The sequence below is a fragment of the Lactuca sativa genome, chromosome 5 (genome assembly GCF_002870075.4).
Source record: "Lactuca sativa cultivar Salinas chromosome 5, Lsat_Salinas_v11, whole genome shotgun sequence".
Lineage (NCBI taxonomy): Eukaryota > Viridiplantae > Streptophyta > Magnoliopsida > Asterales > Asteraceae > Lactuca > Lactuca sativa.
In genome coordinates this window covers 334,845,521-334,870,138 of record NC_056627.2, presented here as the reverse complement: position 1 = coordinate 334,870,138, position 24,618 = coordinate 334,845,521, and the positions used below count along the sequence as shown (strand labels likewise).

At 38.4% G+C, this 24,618-nt stretch overlaps 1 protein-coding gene across 1 annotated transcript; it reads right to left on the bottom strand.

Annotated features, from left to right (window-relative positions):
* Positions 1-331: 331 nt before the first annotated feature.
* LOC111921005 (vacuolar protein sorting-associated protein 55 homolog) lies at positions 332-2,541 on the bottom strand. The gene is made up of 5 exons (XM_052763667.1): positions 2,239-2,541; positions 1,165-1,413; positions 1,050-1,089; positions 889-973; positions 332-720 (listed from the first exon to the last, which is right to left on the bottom strand). Exons 2-5 carry the CDS (start codon positions 1,195-1,197, stop codon positions 537-539), a joined length of 342 nt encoding a protein of 113 aa, XP_052619627.1. The 5' UTR covers positions 1,198-1,413; positions 2,239-2,541; the 3' UTR covers positions 332-536.
* Positions 2,542-24,618: the final 22,077 nt, after the last annotated feature.

The window sequence follows — 24,618 nt, the reverse complement described above, 5'->3', positions numbered from 1 at the left end:
AATCAACAACTATCAAACATACCCTAAATATTAATAGACCAAACGTATCCTACAAACCTCCATCCTTTCACGAGTTTCTTTATTTAGGTTTGTGAGGAAGAAATTTGAGGGGTTTTTGTGCACTTTGCAATAACTAATAACCAGTAATAATAATAATAATAATAATAATAATAATAATAATAATAATAATAATAATAATAATAATAATAATAATAATAATAATAATATACAGATAAATAATAATAGTAATTAACTGAAAATACCAAAATGAAGGCATTGGCAACTATCAAACTACATTTGGAAGTTGAAAACTTTTTAGAACATCATCCCAAGCAAGCAACAAACCACATGGACCATTTTTGTAGTTTTCTCTTTTGTTTTTACAGCATTTTACTTCTCCAAGCTCCAACCAAAAGAAAAGACTAGTCATTTCAATTTTCAACACAAATGTAAGTCAAAACAAAATTAAGTCACACCTTTTTCTAGATTTACATATTTTTAATTTGTTGACGTTGATAGTTGTCGACTTTCGTGTATCACCATTCATCTTCAAGACTTGCCCGATGAAAGCACATAACAGTACACACAAATATAAAAAAAGACATGAATTCAATCAACATTGCTCCAGTGCTTATCAGATGTGCATGCCTTAGAATTATCGGGATCGCTAAACTCCCCACTGTTGATGCCCCTGTTAGGAATTTTGCAGCATCTATCCACCTGTCATACATGTCATCTCACAACTTATCAACTTAAAACAAATAGGAACATATATATATTTCATCTATTTCTTTATTAAAAAAAAAAGTATGATTCTAAAATAATAATAAAAAAACGAATGAAAGTAGGTTGCTATTTTTAGCAATATTTGAGAAGAGAAATAGTTACCCGCCGCCATCCCGTGTGAGTAAATATTCAGTGGACCCGCCACCAAAGAACATGCATGGCATAGGGACCAATACATACATAAGTGCTGCAAAATGATAATTTAGTTCAACAAATTAATTTTTCTAAAATGCAAAAAACTAATATGTAAAAATGTTAAATACCTGATAACATTGGCCACCAGTTGCTGTATATTGCACAAGCCTGAAACCAAATAAATTATATTTTAAACTAGATGTTTTATTACACCAATATTTTATTTTATACAATTAACCCTACCAGAACTTGTAGAAGGAAACTAGATGAAAACATAAGGGCAAGTCCAGCAAGCCTTAAAAGAAATGTGGTGTTAGAGATCTCTGTCAAACATTAAATGCAAGAAATAGCAATGTACTTTCATTGATTTGTTGTGTGTGTGTGTGTGTGTGTGTGTGTGTGTATATATATATATATATATATATATATATATATATATATATATATATATATATATATATATACTTGTGTCTTAAAGATTAAGAGCTTACACTGTAGAGTTAGGTAATGATCCACGAGAGCAATAGCACACATGCAAAAAAAGGGAGAAAAGTCAAAATCAGGCAGAGTAAAAGATGACTGGAATGAAGAAATTAATTTCTATAAAAAAGGATAAAGCAAACCAACTTTATCTAGAAGTATGTGAGAATAAGGCTACAAACACCTATCAGGAAACTAATTATTTTCCGAGATTGGAACTATTCTTTCTCTATGAACAAGTTGAGAGAAAAAGAAACATAAATGAAACAGCTATGTAAATACTTTGGGAATTGAAAACCTGAAAGTGTTTCACCACTCCCAGATATTGAATGCAACTACAAAGTACAAACCAATCCATGTCTAATGTCTTATGTGCCCTTTATTTGGCTTCTCTCATACCCAGATAGAAACGAAGTTCCAGTAAAGCTTGCATAGAGTTGTTTTAATGTTCTCTAACTTCTTAGAATCTGTACTCAGTTAACCCTAAGCAACCTCCTAATAGTATTATGAGTAATGCATAACAAGCTTGTATGCCTTCCATTCCAGAGGTGAAAATTGACTTTTGGATTTAATAACAAATCATACGCCTACATATATCTATTTGTTTTGTTGTACTTCTTGACGATCTTTGATGTGTTGATCCGTATTTGATCAAAAATAGAAGTTAAAACTGCTATCAATTTGAACTTGGATATTAGCCCCAAAATTCGATTGCGACTGTTACCCACACGGCTTCTAAATAACATCATCATCAACTTCTAGGTTTAAATTAACAAAAAACGAACAATACAATTGGATGAAGAAGGTAACTGCAACTGAAAATTAGAAGTGGCTCACCTTCAACTGTCATCGCCATCTGCGTGAATTTTCAGGGAGCGATGAATGAGAACAACGATCCGACGTTGCTGTGTGGCTGTGGGCGTCTATGTGATTTAATTGATATCTCCGGCGGTATACGACGGCGATGAAGTAGAAGGAAACGGACTACGGAGTCAAGATTGAGCCAAGAAGAAGAGAGAAAAAGGCTATGGCTTGCCAACGAGGACGGAAGGATGAGGATCCACGCTGCTTTTGGTTCCGTATCAGTCGCTTTGCTTTGCTAGAGACATAAACTGGAAACAACAAAAGCAAAGGGTGACTTTTGCAACTTCCCAATATATATCTTGCAACTATAGTTTATGCGATCTTAACAAAATTAGTAAAAGAAATTTGATTTACTACTATTTATTTATTAAATTTTACGACTAATCACAAAAATAACCAAAAAAAACATATATGCTTTTAAGTTTGTTATATTTTTTTTCTTGTTCGTTAACTATCCAATTACGCATATCGACCCTAAAATTACGCAGGATATCCGACGAATAATCATCTGAGAAATTATAACCCGAGGTCAACAAACATACACTAGATATGTTGTAAATGTGTGTGCAATTTAAGTAGTATCCATAGTTATGATGCTGTGGAAATGTAAGAATTTGGTGTGGAAATGTAAGAATTAGAGCATAAAAAATATAAAATATAAATAAAACTAATAATAATGCAATAAAAGGAGGATGTACCGGAAATTACTATTTTTTTAGGCTGGTGGGTGTGGTTACTCACCTTACCACACATTTAGTCTAACATGTTGTTTTCTCCTCATCCCATAAAAATGATGGGTGTCATACCACACTTTATCACACTCACCACAATACACATTTTTATGCACAAAGTACTATCTTTGAAGGGTAGGTTTATTTTTGCCCTGTGGTGAAATGATAACGTGCGAAAGGTATACCGCATTTTTTTGTGGGGGTGGGTGCGGTGTTTACCGCACACCGTGGTGTCACATCATATATCGTAGTGTGAGTTACACTGTATACCCAAAGGGTCTTAGGAATTTTAGTTGTAACATCCGTAAATTTCATTAAATAAGTTAGTATTCAAAATAAATTAAATAACTATAATTAAGCAAATATTTCTATTTGAAAGATTAGATTGAAGCTTAAGAATTTTAAAGAATAGAATCGACCTTTAAGACTTGAAAGATGAGGCATGTAACTTGACTTAACTCTTGTAACCAATGTTGTAATGTAAGGTCATACCTTATGATCTGATGAGTCAAACACGTTATACGTTATCTATCAGTGCAACTGTCTACTTCAGCATCAGCGTCAACATCTCAAGTCTATCAGCGTCAGCGTGTAGATATTTATTCTATGTAACTTTTGTATATTAGATAATGATACAGATAAGTATAGAATAGATAGTAGATTCGTTATCTTTGTTATGAAGATCGGTTCTTAGTATAGATTAGATACAATCCATTCAATCAAGGGATATACTTGTATACATTAGTATATATTCAACATTAGGGCTAAAACCTAATGTGAAACGGCTTGGTGTCGTTAATCGTCTTAGTGATCGTCTTTGTGACAACCCCATTTTCTTGTTGAAAACAACTCATTTCTTGGTGAAATACAATTTAGTGAAACCTTTGTGTTATTTACTTTTATGTTCCTTGTTTGCTTAGTAATTTGGTTCTTGTTTGTTATACTTGAAGTGTATCTAATCGACTCAAACCTTCAATTGGTATCAGAGCGGGTTTTTTGATACACTCAAGTGATCATGTCGACTTCCAATAATTTTATATCCTTTGGTCTCAATAAGATCCCTCCATTCGATGAGCACAACTTCGCCATGTGGATAACTAAGTCCATGGTTGTTCTTGAAACCATGGACTATGAGATGAGCAATATTGTTGAAAAAGGTCATCACGTTCCTATGTATCAACCCATGGTCAACAATGCTCCCGTTGGTCCTTTGAAGCAAAAACCAGAGACTAGCTATGACGACGATGATAAGAAACTACTTAGTCTTGATGTGAAAGCTAGAGCAGTCATAGGAAACTCTCTTCCCTATTACATATATCATCTTGTGCAAAACTGTGAGTCAGCTCAAGAGATGACAGATACGCTGACAGTGGCTTATGAAGGCATTGTGGAAGTTCAGGCCACAACTATCAACAATCTTAATCGGAGATACGGGAACTTTTTTTCTCAACAAGGTGAGTCTCTAATCCAAACCTTTAGTAGTTTTAACTGCTTGGTTAATGATATGCGCAGGATGGGAATTATCAAGCATTCTTCTTAGCTGGTTCTAAAGTTCCTCGACACTCTTGGGAAAAGTTGGGAACATCACGTTAATGTCCTTAAGAATAGTAAAAAAGATCAATGTCATGGATCTAAACTCCTTGTTTGGTAATCCGTGAAATTTCGAAGAGACAAAAGCTCTTCATAAAGACATCATGAAGGACTCAAGCAAGGAAAATTTTGTAGCCTTGGTTTCTTGAAAAGAAGCAATGAAGCTCATCAACGATTCAGATGCCTCAGATCAGGGTGACAAGAGTGGTGAAGATATCACTAATGAACTAGTTGTCAGTGTTGCATTTATTGTCAAGCGTTATGAAGAAAGCATATCAAATGGGGGTCGAAGAGCTCAGTTTAAGGAAGTAGTTCAGCAAGGAGATCCACTTCTGAAAAGTAATCAGGTAATTGCTTTAACTGTGGAAGCCCTGACCATTTTTCCTGGGGCTTCAAGGAGAAGAAAGAAGCTCAAAGTCCTGAGAACTATGAAGTATTGTACAAGAATCTGTTTGTAACGCCCGTAGATCTGGGATAGTCAATTTAGAGATAATAGGGGTCGAAAACGACTTTTCAACAAAAGATTATTTAGAATAAATAATCTTAACCAAGTTGTAGTATATGTCACAAGGTTTCCGTACATATAAAGAACGCCGAAATCCGAGTTATAACGAAGAAGTTATGGCCCGTCGAAGTTTCGCGACGGAACCGGCACGATATCAAGAAGCATAAATAGTGAATTTACGATAGAGCGAGATTTAGCCTTAGCGATCTAAACTAAAGTCGTAGAATACGTTAAACCGAGAGCGTCCATAAAAAGAACGCCCAAATCTGACTTCGTATGAAGAAGTTATGATTTTTCGAACTTTTCGGCTTAGTAGTGTACAGCCCGAAATTCGAATATTAGATCGAGTGGTTTGTAGCCAAAACAACCTAAACGAGAATCGAAGATCTCGTTAATAGTAGCATAAGGATAAAAATACAGAAGAAAACGGACGTCGGATGAAGGAGTTATGGATTTTTAACGGACAAATCCTGTCCCGGCCTGTTAAATAATATAACTTTTAAAATAAAGTCAAAATTGGCCGACGGAGTCTAAACGAAAGTTGTAGAGTACGTTCTCTCCTTCGTGTGGATATAAAGAACGTCGAAAACGGAGCTCGTATGCGAAAGATACGAATTTTTAAAGTTTAGACTCGAATTTGCGAAACTTGTTGCTCGATTGATGACGTGGCATGATCTAGACCGTCGCTTGCTGATCACGCCTCTCTTCGGATGGGTGGCACCTGTCCTCGCATTAATCCCCATGTACGAAGCTCGGAACGTGCCACGTACGCCTCGCACTCCTCGGCCAGCAAGCTCTACGTCGCACCACCCGGAGACCGACACCTCGCATCCTATCCGAAACTACGCCCAGCGTAGCCCTTCCGAACGTGCAGCGTAGTCCGAAGGCTCGCGCCTATAAAAGGGCTGCGAAGGCTGCCAAGGAAATCACTCCATTCTCACTTCTTTCTCTCACTAGTTTCTCTCTCTAAGGCTCCTAACCTCTCCTAAACCCTAGGTAAACCCCCTAGCACCCAAAGGAAGCCCCGAGGCTCCCGGAGTCCCGAGAAAAAGGGTCTTTCGATTTCTGAAACGCTGCTTCAAGCGAAGCCCGGTTTTCAATAAAACCCGCTGTAAGTGAGCTACGCCTACGCTATTTTTAATATAGCTTTCAAATAATTATAGTAATGTTATTAGGTCCTTAAAATAATTATTTGGGCTATTATTATGAGTTATATAGAGTGTTGTTTAACGCTTACATAATAATAATAATAGCTAGACTATTAAATTAGTCTCGGTGAATATTAAACTAAACCCTAGTGGTAATGATACTAGGTTTTATCGAGGAAAATTGTTTTAAGAGTTACGGAGTACTGTCCGAGGACCGAGTCACCACCGTATCAGGTGAGTGCATGGTCCCTTTCATCTTACACATAGATATGAAGTATTTTATATAAACTACGTGCTATGTGTGCATATTATCTGAATACTTGTTGTCTATGCTGGATGAACGTTTTTATACATGTTTTAAATGATTTAAACTGTATACGTTTTTTTATATATACGAATATGTTGGGTATGACATGGGTAGATGAATGATGAGAGATAAAAGATGATGTGAGTAAACATTGGCAACTATAGACTTAGTGCCTAATAAACAACATCGGGAACTATGGACTTAGTGCCTATTGGACAAACACTGGTAGCTATGGACTTAGTACCTCTTAGGAATTGGTAGCTATGGACATAGTACCTACTAGATAAACACTGGTAGCTATGGACTTATTACCTGTTAGGAATTGGTAGGTATGGACTTAGTACCTATTAGATAAACACTGGTAGCTATTGATTTAGTACCCGATGAATAAAGTGTAGTAGCTACGAAATTAGTGCTTTACGAACGAGCAGTGGCAGCTATGGATTTAGTTCCATTCCTATAACCATGGAAGCAAGGGACTTCGGAAATGAATGAACGAGGAGTAGTTGATTCTTAGGGTAGACCCTTAAGAGTAGAGAAGATAATGGGGATGGGTAATTGGGTTAACTGTTTGATGATTAAACATAATAATTATATTATTGTGGGTTGAAAACCCTATGTACTCACCAGGTTTCCTAACCTGGCCCACTCAGTTTAATTATATCACAGGTGTTGATATAAAAAGAACGCCCAAATCTGACTTCGTATGAGGAAGTTATGATTTTTCGAAGTTTCAGCTTAGCAGTAAACAGCTAAAAACTCGAATTTTAGATCAAGCGATTTTTAGCCGACACAACCTAAACGAGAATCGAAGGTCTCGTTATTAGTAGCACAACGATAAAAATTCTGACGAAAACGGATGTCGGATGAAGAAGTTATGAATTTTTAACGGATTTCCTGTCCCAGTCTGTTAATAATAATATAAAAATTAAATCAAAATTAGCCGACAAAGTCTAAACGGAAGTTGTAGAGTGTAATTTTATCTACGCGTGCATATAAAGAACGTCAAAAACGGAGCTCGTATGCAAAAGTTATGGATTTTAGAAGTTTTGGCGCGAAAATCGAGAAAATTCGCATAGTCACGAGTTGCCACGTCACCCTCGCCTCGCATGTGCCACGTGTCTTGCTGAGTCATCCAAGCACGTGGCCTTATCCGAAGTGGTCCAGTGAGGATCCGATGCGTGTTCCATTCCTCGTGTCCGAGCCTCGCATATGGGTCACTTCTCCGCGGTCCAATCAGCAACTGCCACCGAGGCCTTCGCACGTGCTGCCACCTGCGCACCCTCGCCTGCAGACCCCACCATCAAGCCGACTTCGGACCAGTAGACTTCGGTCCAATCAGGAGAGGACAGCAAGCCTTCGCACACGTAACCCACTTGCGAGCCATCCCCCTGCGAGCTTCAGATCTGTGACGCGTGGCTTCTTTCTAACCGTCGGATCAGAAGCCTCGCCCCTATAAATAGAAGGGTGTGAGACCTCCCGGGTAACTTTGGAAATTTGCCACTTTTAACCCCTTTTCCCATATTTTCTTCATATTAACATCCCCCAAAGCCCCGGTATTGATTATAAGCCCCGGAATACTCCATGAAGTGCCCGAGAAGCCCGGAAAATTTATCTTTTCAGTTTCGAAACCCGACTTTTGCAGAGCCCGGTTTCTCAATAAAACTCCCGGTTTTATTAGAAACGATCGTTTTAGGAAACGAATTGCTGCCCGATTATCATCAAATCAAGTGAGTGTATAGTCACTTTCATTTTACACATAGATATGAAGTATTTAGCTTATAATACGTGCTATGTGTAAATATATTAGTTGTTTATTTGAGGTGACTGTTGAGTTGATGTTTTATACAAGTTTTAAACTGTATAAGTATTTTTATCTACAAATATGTTGGGGAAGATGCCTAAAATGCCCTTATGTGCTAAATGCTATATGTTTGCCATGTGTGTCATTATTTGTTCGGATCTATGGTCTGTTGTCGACCGGATCTGGAAACCTTATGTGTGTAGGATTCTAATCATACGATTACGAGATTAGAACTAACATGTAAATGTTTCGAAGTAATAAGTGAATTGACATGTCTAACAAGGATAAAGACCTAAATTCACCTTATTTGTTATATAGATTGTAATGGCAAGAACACGTAGTGGAGCTGCAAATGCAAACGGAAATAGGGATCAACAGCCTCAACATCAAGTAGTTGAGCAAGTACCTGTTGTAGGAGTTGCACCTGAGCCAATGACGATGGCTTGGGTACAAGCAATGATGCAGATGATGTTACATCGCCAGATGGAGGAGACAAGGCGATTACTACAACAGCATAGGGAAGAGACTACGATGCCTGTTGAACAGCCCGTATTGAATGAAGGGCAATCAGTAGGAGGGAACTATAGTGGGACTCTTGGTCAAGACAACCCACCGATAGTTAGACAAAACAACTAGGATGGAGGAGTTGATGGACGCGGATGCAAATACAAAGATTTCATGGCATCTAAACCGTCGTGTCTATCTGGAAGTCCGACACCATTGGAAGTCATGAATTGGATCTCCGAAATGGAGACGATGTTTGAAAGTTGTGAGTGCAGCAACAAACAAAAGACCGCACTTGTAATTCATCTGTTAAAGTCTGGTGTGTTGAGCTGGTGGAAGTTACTAGCTGATTCGATGCCCAAGGGTGAAGCTAGTAAGATGTCTTGGGAAGATTTTGTGGTACAACTGAAATTGCAGTACTGCTCTGAGCAGGATCTTCTAGAAATCAACAAATGAGTTCCAGAATTTAAAGAAAGGAAAGATGAGCGTTACTGAATACGCTACTAGTTTTATGGAAAAGATGAAGTTTGTTCCTCATCTAGTTCCAACTGAACTCTCTAAGGTCAACAAGTTTGCCCTTGGATTACCAGCGGACTTTGGTCTGATGGTTAAGCAAGCAACCACTTTGAAAGCCGTCATCTGGGTTGCTAAGAATGTTGAGGTTCAGATCAGAGAGAAGGGTCTGGAGAGGGCAGAAGTTGGTGAAAAGATAAAATTTGAAGGAACTTCAGGTTCCAACAAGAAAAGCAAATTTTCTAAGTCCAATAAGTTTGGAGGAGGAGGAGGTGAAGCGAAATGGTGTGAGAAGTGCAAGAAAAATCACTCTGGGAAACGTAGTGAGGAGGTGACTTGCTTCAAATGTGGAAAGACTGGGCATTATGCCAACGTGTGTCCGTCCGACAAGAGGGTATGTTTTGAGTGCCAAGAAGTAGGGCATGTTCTTAAAGACTATCCAAAGAGGAAGGATGCAGCAAATCCCAATCTACCACCAAAACCGAAGGCGAGAGCCTTTCAGATGGCACTTGAATCTGCAAAAGAAGAATTCGATGTCGCTTCAGGTACCTTTCTTGTAAACGAATTGCCTGCCCAAATTTTGTTTGATTCTGGAGCCAATCACTCCTTTATATCGCATGAATTTGGTAAAAAACTAGCTTTGCCTGTAGATAAGCTAGTTAATGCTTTATTATTCGAGATTGCCAGTGGCAAGTTTGTACCTGTTAGCCATCGTATGAAAAACATCCTCATTGACTTGGATAGGAATAAGTTCCACGAGGAATTCTTGCCTATCGAGTTAAATGGATTCGACATAGTTTTAGGAATGGATTGGCTTAGCGCCAACTTGCAGAAATATTATGTAGAAAGAAGATAGTAAAAGTAAACCCGCCAGGGAAAGAGTCGTTTATGGTGTATGGAGACTAACGCAGAGTAAATTCTGGAATCATTTCCCTAATGAAAGCGAAAAAGTGTTTGGCCAAGGGATGTACATCATATCTAGCGTTCGTGATCGATGCTAAGCTGGAAAAGAAGGAGGTGCAGAATATTCCGGTGGTGTGTGATTATCCGGAAGTCTTTCCCGAAGATCTTCCCGGATTGCCCCCTGATCGACAAGTAGAATTTCGTATCGACTTGTTACCAGGAACGTCGCCGATAGCAAAAGCACCATATCGATTAGCACCAACAGAGATGAAAGAACTTATGACACAACTTCAGGAGTTATTGGACAAAGGTTTCATTCGACCTAGTTCATCGCCCTGGGGAGCCCCTGTGTTATTTGTAAAGAAGAAAGACGGGAGCATGAGAATGTGCATCGATTACAGAGAGCTGAACAAAGTGACGATAAAGAACAAGTACCCATTGCCGAGGATCGATGACCTGTTTGACCAGTTACAGGGTTCGAGCTATTTCTCGAAGATCGATCTGAGGTCGGGATACCATCAACTAAAGGTGAGAGAGCAGGATATCGAAAAGACTGCGTTTAGAACAAGATATGGACACTATGAATTTCTGGTTATGTCGTTCGGACTAACCAATGCCCCAGCAGCTTTCATGGATTTGATGAATAGGGTTTGTAAACCATTCCTAGATAAATCTGTGATAGTATTCATAGAAAACATCTTGATTTATTCGAAAAGCAAGCAGGAGCATGAAAAGCATCTGCGTGATGTGCTAGAAGTCCTGAAAAAGGAGAAGTTGTATGCAAAGTTCTCCAAATGTGAATTTTGGATTCAAGAAGTCCAATGTTTAGGTCATGTGGTTAACCAAGAAGGAATAATGGTTGACCCAGCAAAGATTGAAGCTGTGATGAAGTGGGAACAACCAAAAAGCCCTACGGAGATTCGAAGCTTTTTAGGATTAGCTGGATATTACCGAAGGTTTATCCAAGGCTTTTCTTCGATTGCTACTCCATTAACAACTTTGACCCACAAAGGATCTACTTATGCTTGGAATGAGAAGCATAAGGAAGCCTTTGAGAAGTTGAAGAAGAGATTGTGTGAAGCACCGATTCTTTCGTTGCCTGAAGGAGTTGATGACTTTTCAGTTTATAGCGATGCATCTGGAGTTGGGTTAGGTTGTGTTCTGACCCAAAGGGATAAAGTGATAGCGTATGCATCGAGGCAATTGAAGGAGCATGAAAAGAACTACCCCACTCATGATCTGGAGTTGGCAGCGGTAGTATTTGCCTGAAAGATATGGAGGCATTATCTTTATGGTACTAAATGCAAACTTTTCACTGATCATAAAGTGTCTCCAATATCTCTTTAATCAGAAGGAATTGAACATGAGGCAACGACGCAGGCTAGAGTTACTCAAGGACTACGACTATGAGATACTTTACCACCCTGGTAAAGCAAATGTTGTTGTTGATGATCTCAGTCAGAAGGTACACCTTGAAAAGAAAAGGCCAAGAGCGTTGATAATTGAAGTTGTCTCGACAATTGTGGAAAGTATAAAGAAAGCTCAAGAGGAAGATTTAGAGAAAAATGACCGAAAGGAAGAACGTTTGGGCAAAACGTTAGTATTCGGTACAAACAACCAAGGGTTGAAGGTATTCCAAGATAGGATTTGGGTACCTAAGATAGGCAGAGTAAGAGATCTTCTGATGGAAGAAGCTCACAAGACCGTGTACTCGATTCACCCCGGCAGTACAAAAATTTATAGGGATCTAAAGCCCTATTATTGGTGGCTGACGATGAAGCTCGATGTTGCTAAGTATGTGGCCGAGTGTGTAACTTGTGCTAGGGTTAAGGCACAACATCAGAAACCGTATGGGAGTTTAGAACCTTTACCCATACCCATGGGTAAATGGGAAGACATCACCATGGATTTTGTAACTAAACTACCCAAAACAAGGAACGGTCACGACATGATTTGGGTGGTCGTTGATCGCTTCACTAAGAGTGCGCATTTCATAGCTGCCAACGAGAAATGGTCTACGAATAAACTTGCGAATTCTTACGTGAAGGAAATTGTGAGGCTCCACAGTGTTCCGCTAACAATTGTATCCGATCGTGACAGTCGTTTTACCTCAAGGTTTTGGAGGAGTCTACAAGAGGAATTGGGTACCAAGTTGTGTTTAAGTACAGCTTACCATCCGCAAATTGATGGTTAGAGCGAACGAACGATTCAAACATTGGAGGATATGTTGTGAGCCTGTACCCTAGAATTCCAAGGTAACTGGGATGAACACTCACCTCTAGTAGAATTCTCCTATAATAATAGTTTCCACTCAAGCATTAAGATGGCACATTATCACGCTTTGTATGGGGAAAAGTGTCGAACGCCATCATGTTGGCTGGAAGCTGGGGAAAAGCAGTTTATGGGACTTGAAATAGTCCATCAGACTGCTGAAAAGTTGAAAGTGATAAGGGAAAGGATGTTAGCTGCTCTAGATCGACAAAAGAGTTATGCTGACAAGAAAAGACAACTGATAACCTTTGAAGTTGTAGATTCGGTTTTACTTAAAGTCTCTCCGTGGAAGGGACTTATAAGATTTGGGAAACGAGGAAAGTTAAGTCCAAGGTTTATTGGACCGTTCAAAGTTCTTCAGAAAATTAGGAATCAATCTTACAAGCTAGAGTTACCAGAAGAACTAGAGGGTATTCATAACACCTTTCATGTGTGTTATTTGAGAAAGTTCACAGGAGATGTGCCCGACATAATTCCGATTTCTGAGTTAAGGTTGGATGAAAACAAGAGGTTGATCGAAGAACCTGAGGCAATCGTTGACCGTAAGACTATGAAGTTGCGACGCAAGATGGTTGATTTAGTGCTTGTGCACTGGAAACATACAAACGGACCAAATCTCACTTGGGAAACGGAGAGTGACATGATGAGTCACTACCTGCAGTTGTTTGGTGATATGTTATTCCGGGGACGGAATCATCCTAAGGGGGAGAGAATTGTAACACTCGTGTTTCTAGCCTAGGCATTTATATTGAGGTGATAGTCTAGGTTAACCTTTGTAACTCATTTTGAAGAAATGAAAAGGAATTATGTGAATATTGTGTGAATTATGTGTTTTATGCTTAATTATTAGCGTTTAATTAGTTAAGAATAAAAATAAGCATCAAAATTAAAGTGTGAGATAAGCCCGATATCTTTACATAAAGTTGTAGTGGTCGAAACAAGGATTTCGGGGATATAAATAATACCAAAATCCGAGTTATAACGAAGAAGTTATGACCTGTCGAAGTTTCGCGACAAAACCGGCACCGCGCTGAATGTCGTAAAAAGTGAGTTTTTGATAAACTATTTTTTAGCCTTAGTAATCTAAACGAAAGTCGTAGTATTCGTTAAACCGAGAAGTTCGATAAAAAGAACGCTCAAATTTGACTTCGTATGAGGAAGTTATGATTTTTCGAAGTTTCAGCTTAGCAGTAAACAGCTAAAAACTCGAATTTTAGATCAAGCGATTTTTAGTGGACACAACCTAAACGAGAATCGAAGGTCTCGTTATTAGTAGCACAACGATAAAAATTCTAACGAAAACGGATGTCGGATGAAGAAGTTATGAATTTTTAACAGATTTCCCGTCCCGGTCTGTTAAAAATAATAATATAAAAATTAAATCAAAATTAGCCGACAAAGTCTAAACGGAAGTTGTAGAGTGTAATTTTATCTACGCGTGCATATAAAGAACGTCAAAAACGGAGCTCGTATGCGAAAGTTATGGATTTTAGAAGTTTTGGTGCGAAAATCGAAAAAATTCGCATAGTCACGAGTTGCCCCGTCACCCTCGCCTCGCATGTGCCACGTGTCTTGCTGAGTCATCCGAGCACGTGGCCTTATCCGAAGTGGTCTAGTGAGGATCCGACACGTGTTCCATTCCTCATGTCCGAGCCTCGCATATGGGTCACTTCTCCGCGGTCCAATCAGCAACTGCCATCGAGGCCTTCGCACGTGCTGCCACCTACGCACCCTCGCCTGCGGACCCCACCACCAAGCCAACTTCGGACTAGTAGACTTCGGTCCAATCAGGAGAGGATAGCAAGCCTTCGTACGCGCAGCCCACTTACGAGCCATCCCCCTGCAAGCTTCGGATCTGTGACGCGTGGCTTCTTTCTAGCCGTCGGATCAGAAGCCTCGCCCCTATAAATAGAAGGGTGTGAGACCTCCCGGGTAACTTTGGAAATTTTCCACTTTTAACCCCTTTTCCCATATTTTCTTCATATTAACATCCCCCAAAGCCCCGGTATCGATTATAAGCCCCAGAATACTCCACGAAGTGCCCAAGAAGCCCGGAAAATTTATCTTTTCAGTTTCGAAACCCGACTTTTGCAGAGCCCGGTTTCTCAATAAAACTCCCGGTTTTATTAGAAACGATCGTTTTAGGAAACGAATTGCTGCCCGATTATCATCAAATCAAGTGAGTGTATAGTCACTTTCATTTTACACATAGATATGAAGTATTTACCGTATAATACGTGCTATGTGTAAATATATTGGGTGTTTATTTGAGGTGACTGTTGAGTTGATGTTTTATACAAGTTTTAAACTGTATAAGTATTTTTATCTACAAATATGTTGGGTAGAACATGGGCAGATAGTGATGTGTGATAAAATAAAATTGATGAGCGGCCTCGATGTGTTATGAGATCCAGTCATCTAGCGGAGTTTGGATGACAACCACGGACTTTCTAGACAGTCCAGTGGGAAACATTAGCAGGTCCTCAACCTGTAGGTGTTAATGAACTAAGAGTGTTCATTCGCTGTACTCCATCCCCCTCATGGTTGCCTTTAGGACATGTATGGCTAAGGAAACCCCTTAGCAGTAGTGTCCATCCCGATGATATTCTTTAAGCTAGGTCCCTTGTGATAAGTGTTTAGGGACGTAAAGTGAGGATAACGGGAACGGGTAATCAGGGTTATTGTTAATTGATGAACTTATTAAGTTTATATTATTGTGGGTTGAAAACCCAATATGCTCACCAGGCTCCCAAGCCTGACCCACTCAGCTTTTTATGTTACAGGTAGTGGACCCCGAGCATAGTCGGAGGACGACGAGAGATTTTTGAATTATAGGCCAGTAGTTGTAAATAACTGTTGAAAGGCTTATAATGTCGTGTTTATGCTTTTGATCTGTATCGGAACATGACATCCCGAGGTTTTGATATATATGGAAAATATATACCTTCTTAATGAAGGGTTTTGATAAACTTTTATCATATGTTGTTTGAGGACCAATTCCGCAACATCTTTTAAAAAGATTTCTCTGATTTTATTTTAAAAAGCATAAATTAAATCGGTCTTTTCTGGCCGACAAATTAGGGGATGTCACAGATTGATAGGTTTGCTAACGGATTGCCCACTGACTTTGGACCAATGGTCAAAATGGAAACTACCTTGAAAACAGCTGTTAGAGCAGCTAAGAACGTAGAGACCCAGATAAGAGAAAAAGGTTTCGAAAGAGATAAGGCAGGAGAGAAGCGGAAGTTTGAAGGATCTTCAAGGTCCAACAAGGAGAGAAAATTCTCAAAGCTTGGAGGAGGAGAAGGAGGTGAAGCGAGATGGAGTGATAAATACAAGAAGAAGCATTGTAGGAAGTGCAATGAAGAAGTGACTTGTTACAAGTGTGGAAGGACTGGTCACTATTCCAAGGATTTTACACATAATGATAAGGTATGCTATGGATGTGGAGGCAAGGCGCACCTGTCTAGAAATTGCCCAAAGAAAAACGAAGAAGCAAAGCCAAACACACCACCAAGGCCAAGGGCATTCCACATGATCCTCGACGAAGCGGAAAACAACACAAGAAACCAAGGATGAGGAATCCATACCCAAAGATCGAGTTATGAGGTAACCTAAGAGATAGAACAATATGATGTAGCCTATTAGAGGCATAGTCTAGGGTGAACTTAAACACCTATGTAATAGTTTCAAGAAATAATGAAGCCTTCATTTTGCTATCTGATGTGTTAAACTGTTATGTGATTTTCTTGTATGGTGACTTGGAAAACTGTGAGACAATACTTGGGACGAGTATGAGTAGGTGTGAAAGGTAGTAGATGCATATACTACCGGAAGCACAAGACTCACGCTTGGATCAGGGAAAGTCACAAGGTTACCAAGAAACCAATAATTGATTTCGTTTTATTCAAGCATGTCGTTACCATCATTTCGGTAATGACTAAGAAGATGATTATTATTCCGACCCTAGTGGTCATATTGAATTGAGTCCGACTACGATGAGTATGTTACGTGGTTCAGAGAATAAAGTTCGATGTAGCACCTGACTTAAGCCGGAAGAATTAATCAAAGCGATCAGTAGAGGTATCGCAACGGTTGCTTGTAGCTAGAAATGCTACCTTTTAAGATGTGATTAGAACATGAAGGAACGTATAGTCTGTTTTGGAATTTAACTCTAAGAGACCTGAGTCTAAACGTGCATCACATGATGGTAGGTCATAATTTGGAGTCTAACCTGAGATAGAGAGCAAGTGCACGATCGAGTACTACTTACAGTCAATAAGTATAAGAGATAGACTTGAAGGAATATAGAGGTTATAATTATTATCTAGGATGAAGAGATGACGTATGTAGTCATTATACGAGCCATGTTTCGTTGATGATTCCGGGACGTAATCATCCTAAGGGGGAGATAATTGTAACGCCCGTAGATCCGGGCTAGTCAATTTAGAGATAATAGGGGTCAAAAATGACTTTTCGACAAAAGATTATTTAGAATAAAGAGTCTTAACCAAGTTTTAGTATATGTCACAAGGTTTTCGTACATATAAAGAATGCCGAAATCCAAGTTATAACGAAGAAGTTATGGCCCGTCGAAGTTTCGCGACGGAACCGACACGATATCAGGAAGCATAAATAGTGAATTTACGATAGAGCGAGATTTAGCCTTAACGATCTAAACAAAAGTCGTAGAATACGTTAAACCAAGAGCATCCATAAAAAGAACGCCCAAATCTGACTTCGTATGAAGAAGTTATGATTTTTCGAACTTTTCGGCTTAGAAGTGTACAGCCCGAAATTCGAATATTTGATCGAGCGGTTTGTAGCCAACACAACCTAAACGAGAATCGAAGATCTCGTTAATAGTAGCATAATGATAAAAAGACAGAAGAAAACGGACGTCGCACTCCTCGGCCAGCAAGCTCCACGTCGCACCACCCGGAGACCGACACCTCGCATCCTATCTGAAACTACGCCCAGCGTAGCCCTTCCGAACGTGCAGCGTAGTCCGAAGGCTCGCGCCTATAAAAGGGCTGCGAAGGCTGCCAAGGAAATCACTCCATTCTCACTTCTTTCTCTCACTAGTTTCTCTCTCTAAGGCTCCTAACCTCTCCTAACCCTAGGTAAACCCCCCTAGCACCCAAAGGAAGCCCCGAGGCTCCCGGAGTCCCGAGAAAAAGGTTCTTTCGATTTCTGAAACACTGCTTCAAGCGAAGCCCGATTTTCGATAAAACCCGTTGTAAGTGAGCTACGCCTACGCTATTTTTAATATAGCTTTCAAATAGTTATAGTAATGTTATTAGGTCCTTAAAATAATTATTTGGGCTATTATTATGAGTTATATAGAGTGTTGTTTAACGCTTATATAATAATAATAATAGCTAGACTATTAAATTAGTCTCGGTGAATATTAAACTAAACCCCAGTGGTAATGATACTAGGTTTTATCGAGGAAATTTGTTTTAAGAGTTACGGAGTACTGTCCGATGACCGAGTCACCACCGTATCCGATGAGTGCATGGTCCCTTTCATCTTACACATAGATATGAAGTATTTTATATAAACTACGTGCTATGTGTGCATATTATCTGAATACTTGTTGTCTATGCTGGATGAACGTTTTTATACATGTTTTAAATGATTTAAACTGTATACGTTTTTTATATATACGAATATGTTGGGTATGAAATGGGTAGATGAATAATGAGAGATAAAAGATGATGTGAGTAAACATTGGCAGCTATAGACTTAGTGCCTAATAAACAACATCGGGAATTATGGACTTAGTGCCTATTGGACAAACACTGGTAGCTATGAACTTAGTACCTCTTAGGAATTGGTAGCTATGGACATAGTACCTACTAGATAAACACTGGTAGCTATGGACTTAGTACCTGTTAGGAATTGGTAGGTATGGACTTAGTACCTATTAGATAAACACTGGTAGCTATTGATTAGTACCCGATGAATAAAGTATAGCAGCTATAGAATTAGTGCTTTACGAACGAGCATTGGCAGCTATGGATTTAGTGCCAGTCCTATAACCCTGGAAGCAAGGGACTTCGGAAATGAATGAACGAGGAGTAGTTGATTCTTAGGGTAGACCCTTAAGAGTAGAGAAGATAATGGGGATGGGTAATTGGGTTAACTGTTTGACGATTAAACATAATAATTATATTATTGTGGGTTGAAAACCCTATGTACTCACCAGGTTTCCCAACCTGACCTACTCAATTTAATTATATCACAGGTGTTGATATGAAGTCACATTACACTGAGAGATTAAGGAGATATAAATCACTAGTGATAATGAATGTAAGTTTTGTTTATGCTTATGTTTCTGTATTGACAATGACATCCCAAATGTTTTAAAATGAATAAAAATACTTTTCTTTGGAAATGATTTGATAATGTATTTATCATTTTTTACTGGGAACAAATTCCGCAACCTTTTTATTAAAAGAGATACTCTGATTTTTATAAAGCATAAACAAAATCGGTCTTTTCTGACCGTGAAAATGGGGATGTCACATTGTTGGCTCACATGAAGAAGGAAAACATCTCTTTGCCAAAAGTGTTCATTGCAAAACAAGAGGATTATGAAGAATGGGTGGAAGAAGAGGAGGCATCTGAAGATGAAGGGTTGAATATTAAGGGACTAATGACTCTTGTCAAGCTGTCCAAGAATCAAGTCAAAATCTAGAACATAATTGGTACCTAGACAGTGGATGCTCAAGACACAAGATCGGTGTAACGACACAAAAACAGTAATAAAAATTTTCTTTTAAAAGCTTATCAAATTATTCATTAATTGTTCAAAATCAACACCAATTCATAGTATCCAAAACATCAGAGTACAAATATATCAAATGCGGAAATCATGAGGGCAGGATGATGTGCCATCACGTAGGGCCCTTCTCTTTTGAAATGGAAGTACCTGAAACCATAAACAAAAACTGTAAGCACAATGCTTAGTGAGTTCACCAAAATACCTTATACACAAAACATATGTGTGCCATGGGCTACCCCATGGTCTTTCCTTGAAATGTTGAGGGACAAATCCCGGTATTACATACGAGTGCCATGGGCCAGATCTTGGTCTTTCATTTAATTGACAGGGGCCAGATCCTGGTCTTCCATACTATTGCCAGGGGCCAAATCCTGGTCTTTCATACAATTTTCTGGATCCAAATCCTAGTCTTTCATACAAGCATCATAGAGACAACTAGCATTCCACATAACAAGTAATGGGTCGGCATTGTTGCCTTCGACCCATGGATGTAGTGAGAAAACTCACCTGAGTTGCTGAAAAATCAGATAAATGCTCGGGCTGTTGGACCGAAAAAATCACCTTGCAAACTAAACAAACAAAGCCCCAATTAATAATTGGGACATAAACCATATCTGAAAATCTACTTTATTTGACCCATATCCAAGGTAAAAGGGCTAATTTACCCTTTTTCATTTAGCCCAAAACCCCAAAGGTTATCCAAAGTCCAACATGGGCAAATCCAAAAGTGACCCAATACCATAAAAGTCTATGGTTCAAGCCCAACAAGAAAATCCCAACGATTTAAGGCCCAAAGAATGACCCATTGTCGGTACTAGGTCGTACATCCCACGTACAATCTTTTACGCCATGCGTACAACTCCGAAGCGAAAAGGAACGAGGTCATGGTGTATTATGTGCGATGTACTGGGTTTTACGCCCAGAAGCAAAACCCCTCATTAAGGTATTAATGCCTTAATACTTTACGTCCAAAATTCATATATGAGCTTAATAAGACCTATAAGGCCATAAAGTTGCAAACTTTATGCCTTTACATGGCTACAAAGTGCCCAACACTAAAAATCTAACTTGCTCCATCCTTTTCAACACTAATACTCATGCATGGGGACAAACCAAGATCCAAGCTTGCATTTTATGACTTAGAATACCCTAGAACGTCCGAAAGGACAACTTAAAGGCTTTGGAGTACTTCATACTCACAAAGCTCTTGGTTTTGGGACAAAAAGAATGAAAATCAAGGCTTAACTAAGATCAAAAGAAACATAAGCCAAGTTTGGAGCTTTATGCCTCCAAATGGTGCACAAAGGAGAGAAAGTGATGGGTCTAAAGTCTTAAAAGCAAATTCACCTCCTTGATGATCCTCCTTCACAAGCAAGATTAACTCACAACTCACTCAAAAGCTCAAAATATTCAAAATAAGCTAGGCTTAGCAAGGTAAGTCGATTCAAGGAGTAGAGGTTGATAAGAAGAAAGGTTTTGGGGCTATAATGGTGCTTAAATAGTGCACAACCCCTAAATATTAGGGTTTGGTCCAATATTACTTATGCCCTACGTACCAACCTACACCCAGTGTACATGAACGGAGCCAGATACACCCAATTTACCTATGTTGCACCCAAATTTTATGAAAATGCCATTGGGGACCAATTGTGCAAAACAATCACAAACCAATAGTCAAAAATGAATACCTAAAAATTTTAGATGTTACAAATCTCCCCCAATTGAACTAGACTTTGCCCTCGAAGTCTGCCAATGCGAACAAATCCGAGTAGTGCTCGTGCATCTCCGCCTCGAGCTCCCAAATCCATTAGGAACCCTTCCAATGTTACCATTGAACCTTGACCAGAGATACATCTGATGGGTTTTGGTCATAAGACATCCTATGTGCTCATACAAACCCTAAAGCTTGGATCTAGGTTTCTCTATTGTACATACTTTGAATCCAAGACTATATACCCTAAATCTAGCATATGGAAATCAGAATTCACATGTAATTAGGTTTAAGAACATACCTTGATTGTTATATAGCAATAACAATCCAATTCCTCCTTGAATTGACCTTGGAAAGCTGAGAGTCACAAGTGTCACTCCTCTAATGGCTTACAAACACCATAAGCAAGTGGAGAAGGTATAAAGAGAGAGGAGGGAGGTTAGAATTCGTCTCTAAGACTTCTTGGGAAGGGATACACGAATTCATGACCCTGGGGGTGTTTATATAGGTGTAGAGATAGGGTTTCAGTCATTATCCTTATCTAGTTGCTTATCCACCAAGCAACCAATAAGATAATCCTTGAATCCTTATCATACTCGAATTCTAAGGGATTATCACCTCAAATTCGTTTACCATATATATAAGATAATTCTTACCTTATTTTGTAACTATCACATAATTACAAATCAGCCCCTCTAGTTTAATTAATTACACTTGATCACAAAACTAATTCTTAATTAATTATTGACCAATATTAATTAAACAAATATGATTTCTCCTTTAATATATTATTCTTATAACATATTAATAAATCATAATAACCTCTCTCTCTTTATTTATTTCTCCATTCAAGTTGCTTTGGTGAAGGCAACCCAAAAGGACCATGCACCATCGGGTCAAGTACATACCAAAATAGTTATGGACTTAGACACTAATCCAACAGTCTCCCACTTGGATAAGTCTAATAACTATTCTGCGTATGACTTCGAATCCCGATCTGCAATCGTAGCTTTCCAAAGCCGCTGTCAACTCTGATCATATCAAATACGCGTGTCCTTAGATAAGGGATCATATATTCCTCCATTCTAGATATCATATGAGATATGATTTCAAATCATTCTCTTTGTACTACTTCTCGATTTCTGATTTATGACGATTGACTAACTGAACAAATCAAATTAGCCCTAGCCCGGCCGAGCATTTACGTTTGTCATCACTAAACCATCGAGGGGCCCAAAGATATCACTTTTATCCTACTTTGAATAAAAGGAACGGATAAACTTTGATACAATGCTTGCTTGTACTCACGCACCGAATCACACACAACAATATGTTTTATAACACCAAGTTACTAGTGCGTTTACATATTATCAATGTGCAACCGATTCGCAAGATACAACTCACACATCTCGGTTTCAAGAATATAAGATGTTATCGTCTCACCAATCACTCGCGATACAATTCATGGAGTGATCCAAGTGAGCGTGGGTTTAATCCAATGCTCAAATCATATTCATAAGCACTCATGAATGTTGCAGCAAACATTTGCTTATGTCTAATGCTCTTTAGACAATCCACACACCAATTCACGACAGTCTTCATTCATATCTACTTCCAACATATGAATGACTGTGGCCCGTTCGAATAATTCGATTATTCTTAATAAACTCAATTATTCTGGAAGTCAAAACATGCAAAGTGAAACACAAGAATAATACTAATCCCATATGGCCTCAAACCTTTGAGTATAAATTAAACACCTTTTATTTATCACCATATCGATTACTCATTATTTGTCGTTTTGGTTAATCAACTTCTTACTTGAATTCCAACACTTGTCCCATGCTCCTAGCATGCATACAATGTTTACCTATGGTTCTTACTTTGTGAAATAGATCACATTGAACACATTTACAATCCTTCTCATTTCACAACTCCAAATCCGTTTTTCATAAGTCAAAGAATATCAAATTCTTGCTACTTATAGAATATGCTAGATTCTAACATTCTATGCAACTATCCTTTCGTAATGTCAATGCACCAAAGTCACGAAGACTATTGCCAATGATATTACAAAGTCTTCTATCGGAGATTGTTACAAGACAATTCCTTAGATATGATGTCTCTCACTCAAAGTACATTCCTTTGAACATCCTTTTGCATAAAAGCTTCTAATCTAGTCATAGATTTTTTTAATATTCAATTCCCAATATGGACACGCTTCCATATTTTCCATATGACAACTCATTCTTAATAGAATCTTATCTATTCGTAATGATGTCGATATGGTCCATCCAATATGAGAAACATTTCCATATTTTCCAATACTATACTTCCAACTACTCACAAGCGACCAATCCTCGTCGAACTTTGGGTTGTCCTTTGATAGTTGTTTAATTGTTTTAGTTAAAACCAATTCTAGTCCCTTTTCCCTCTAAATGCACTCGATATTTGGAAAATTTTAGAATGGTCAAACATTAAAGCATTTGCAATCGATCCTATACCCGAAGCGTATGGGACACGACGCATAATGTTTTATTTGCTATGTTCTCAAAATTCGAATTGTGAAGAGGGATGCCGTAATCATAATCGAAATTTTAAGAACACACTATGTACCTTTGACTAAATTTATTAACATTTCTCAACCTAATCCTTTAGATTTGAAATGAAGCATAATATTCTCTCCCTTAATTATAGCAAAACAACCTTTCAACTCTTACAACTTTGCAAAGTATGACTCTTGTTTTCTATAATTAATATTGCTAACCTTGCAATACTTTCCTTAATAATCATACAATCATAACATTTATGCTCCCACTATCATGATGATGATTATAAAACATAGCATTTATGCTCCCACTAGCTTCGACATGTATTCATAAACATCTTAACTTTCAGAAAACAATAATTATTGAATTTCTTAAGTTCATCTTTCTAATACTTAGTGCTTTGATAATCTTTTATCAAGGCTTTTTGAACTTATACACCTTTGCCTTCGATAGTTCATATGTGTGTGTAAACAATTGCCAAACCTCACAATTCAAATTATGGAGAGGGATACCGTAACCATGATTGAATTTGAGAATGCAATTTTACAATTACTATCTTCTTAAATCTTTCTTAGTAAAAGCATTTCCTCACAATCATTTTCATGAAGGAGGAAATCTTATGACACTTAGATCTAAAGCGGTGTATGTGTTCCTATCCATGTGAATTTGTTAAAACCAAAGTTTATGACAAATTCAAACTCATATGGACCGAGCTTTCTTAATCTTGATTTCTTGCCTTATGGTAGCATAGCTGCCCACCATGTCTTCCAAGTAGTTAAAAGCGGCTCACCTTTTCTTATCAATGTACCTTTCATTGATTAAGGTGCTTTGCCTTTTATGCGTTCAAAATGAGAACTCGTAGAACTCTCATGCATAATTAACTCGATTGGATTGGCACAGAATCAAAATAATGTCAACACGATAGGTTGTAAACCCCAACTCGTGTGCTAGTGATGATCGATAAGGTTTATTTGATTTGTTCTTGAAACCTTTCAAGACAATTAAGACTCCCACTGACTCCTTGACA

Excerpts from the sequence above, each read along its gene's own strand:
- LOC111921005 (XM_052763667.1), bottom strand. The coding sequence starts at position 1,197 with ATGTTTTCATCTAGTTTCCTTCTACAAGTTCTG. Across the intron at positions 974-1,049 it reads CTGGTGGCCAATGTTATCAG|CACTTATGTATGTATTGGTC; the intron begins GTATTTAACATT and ends ATCATTTTGCAG. Across the intron at positions 721-888 it reads CTCACACGGGATGGCGGCGG|GTGGATAGATGCTGCAAAAT; the intron begins GTAACTATTTCT and ends CATGTATGACAG.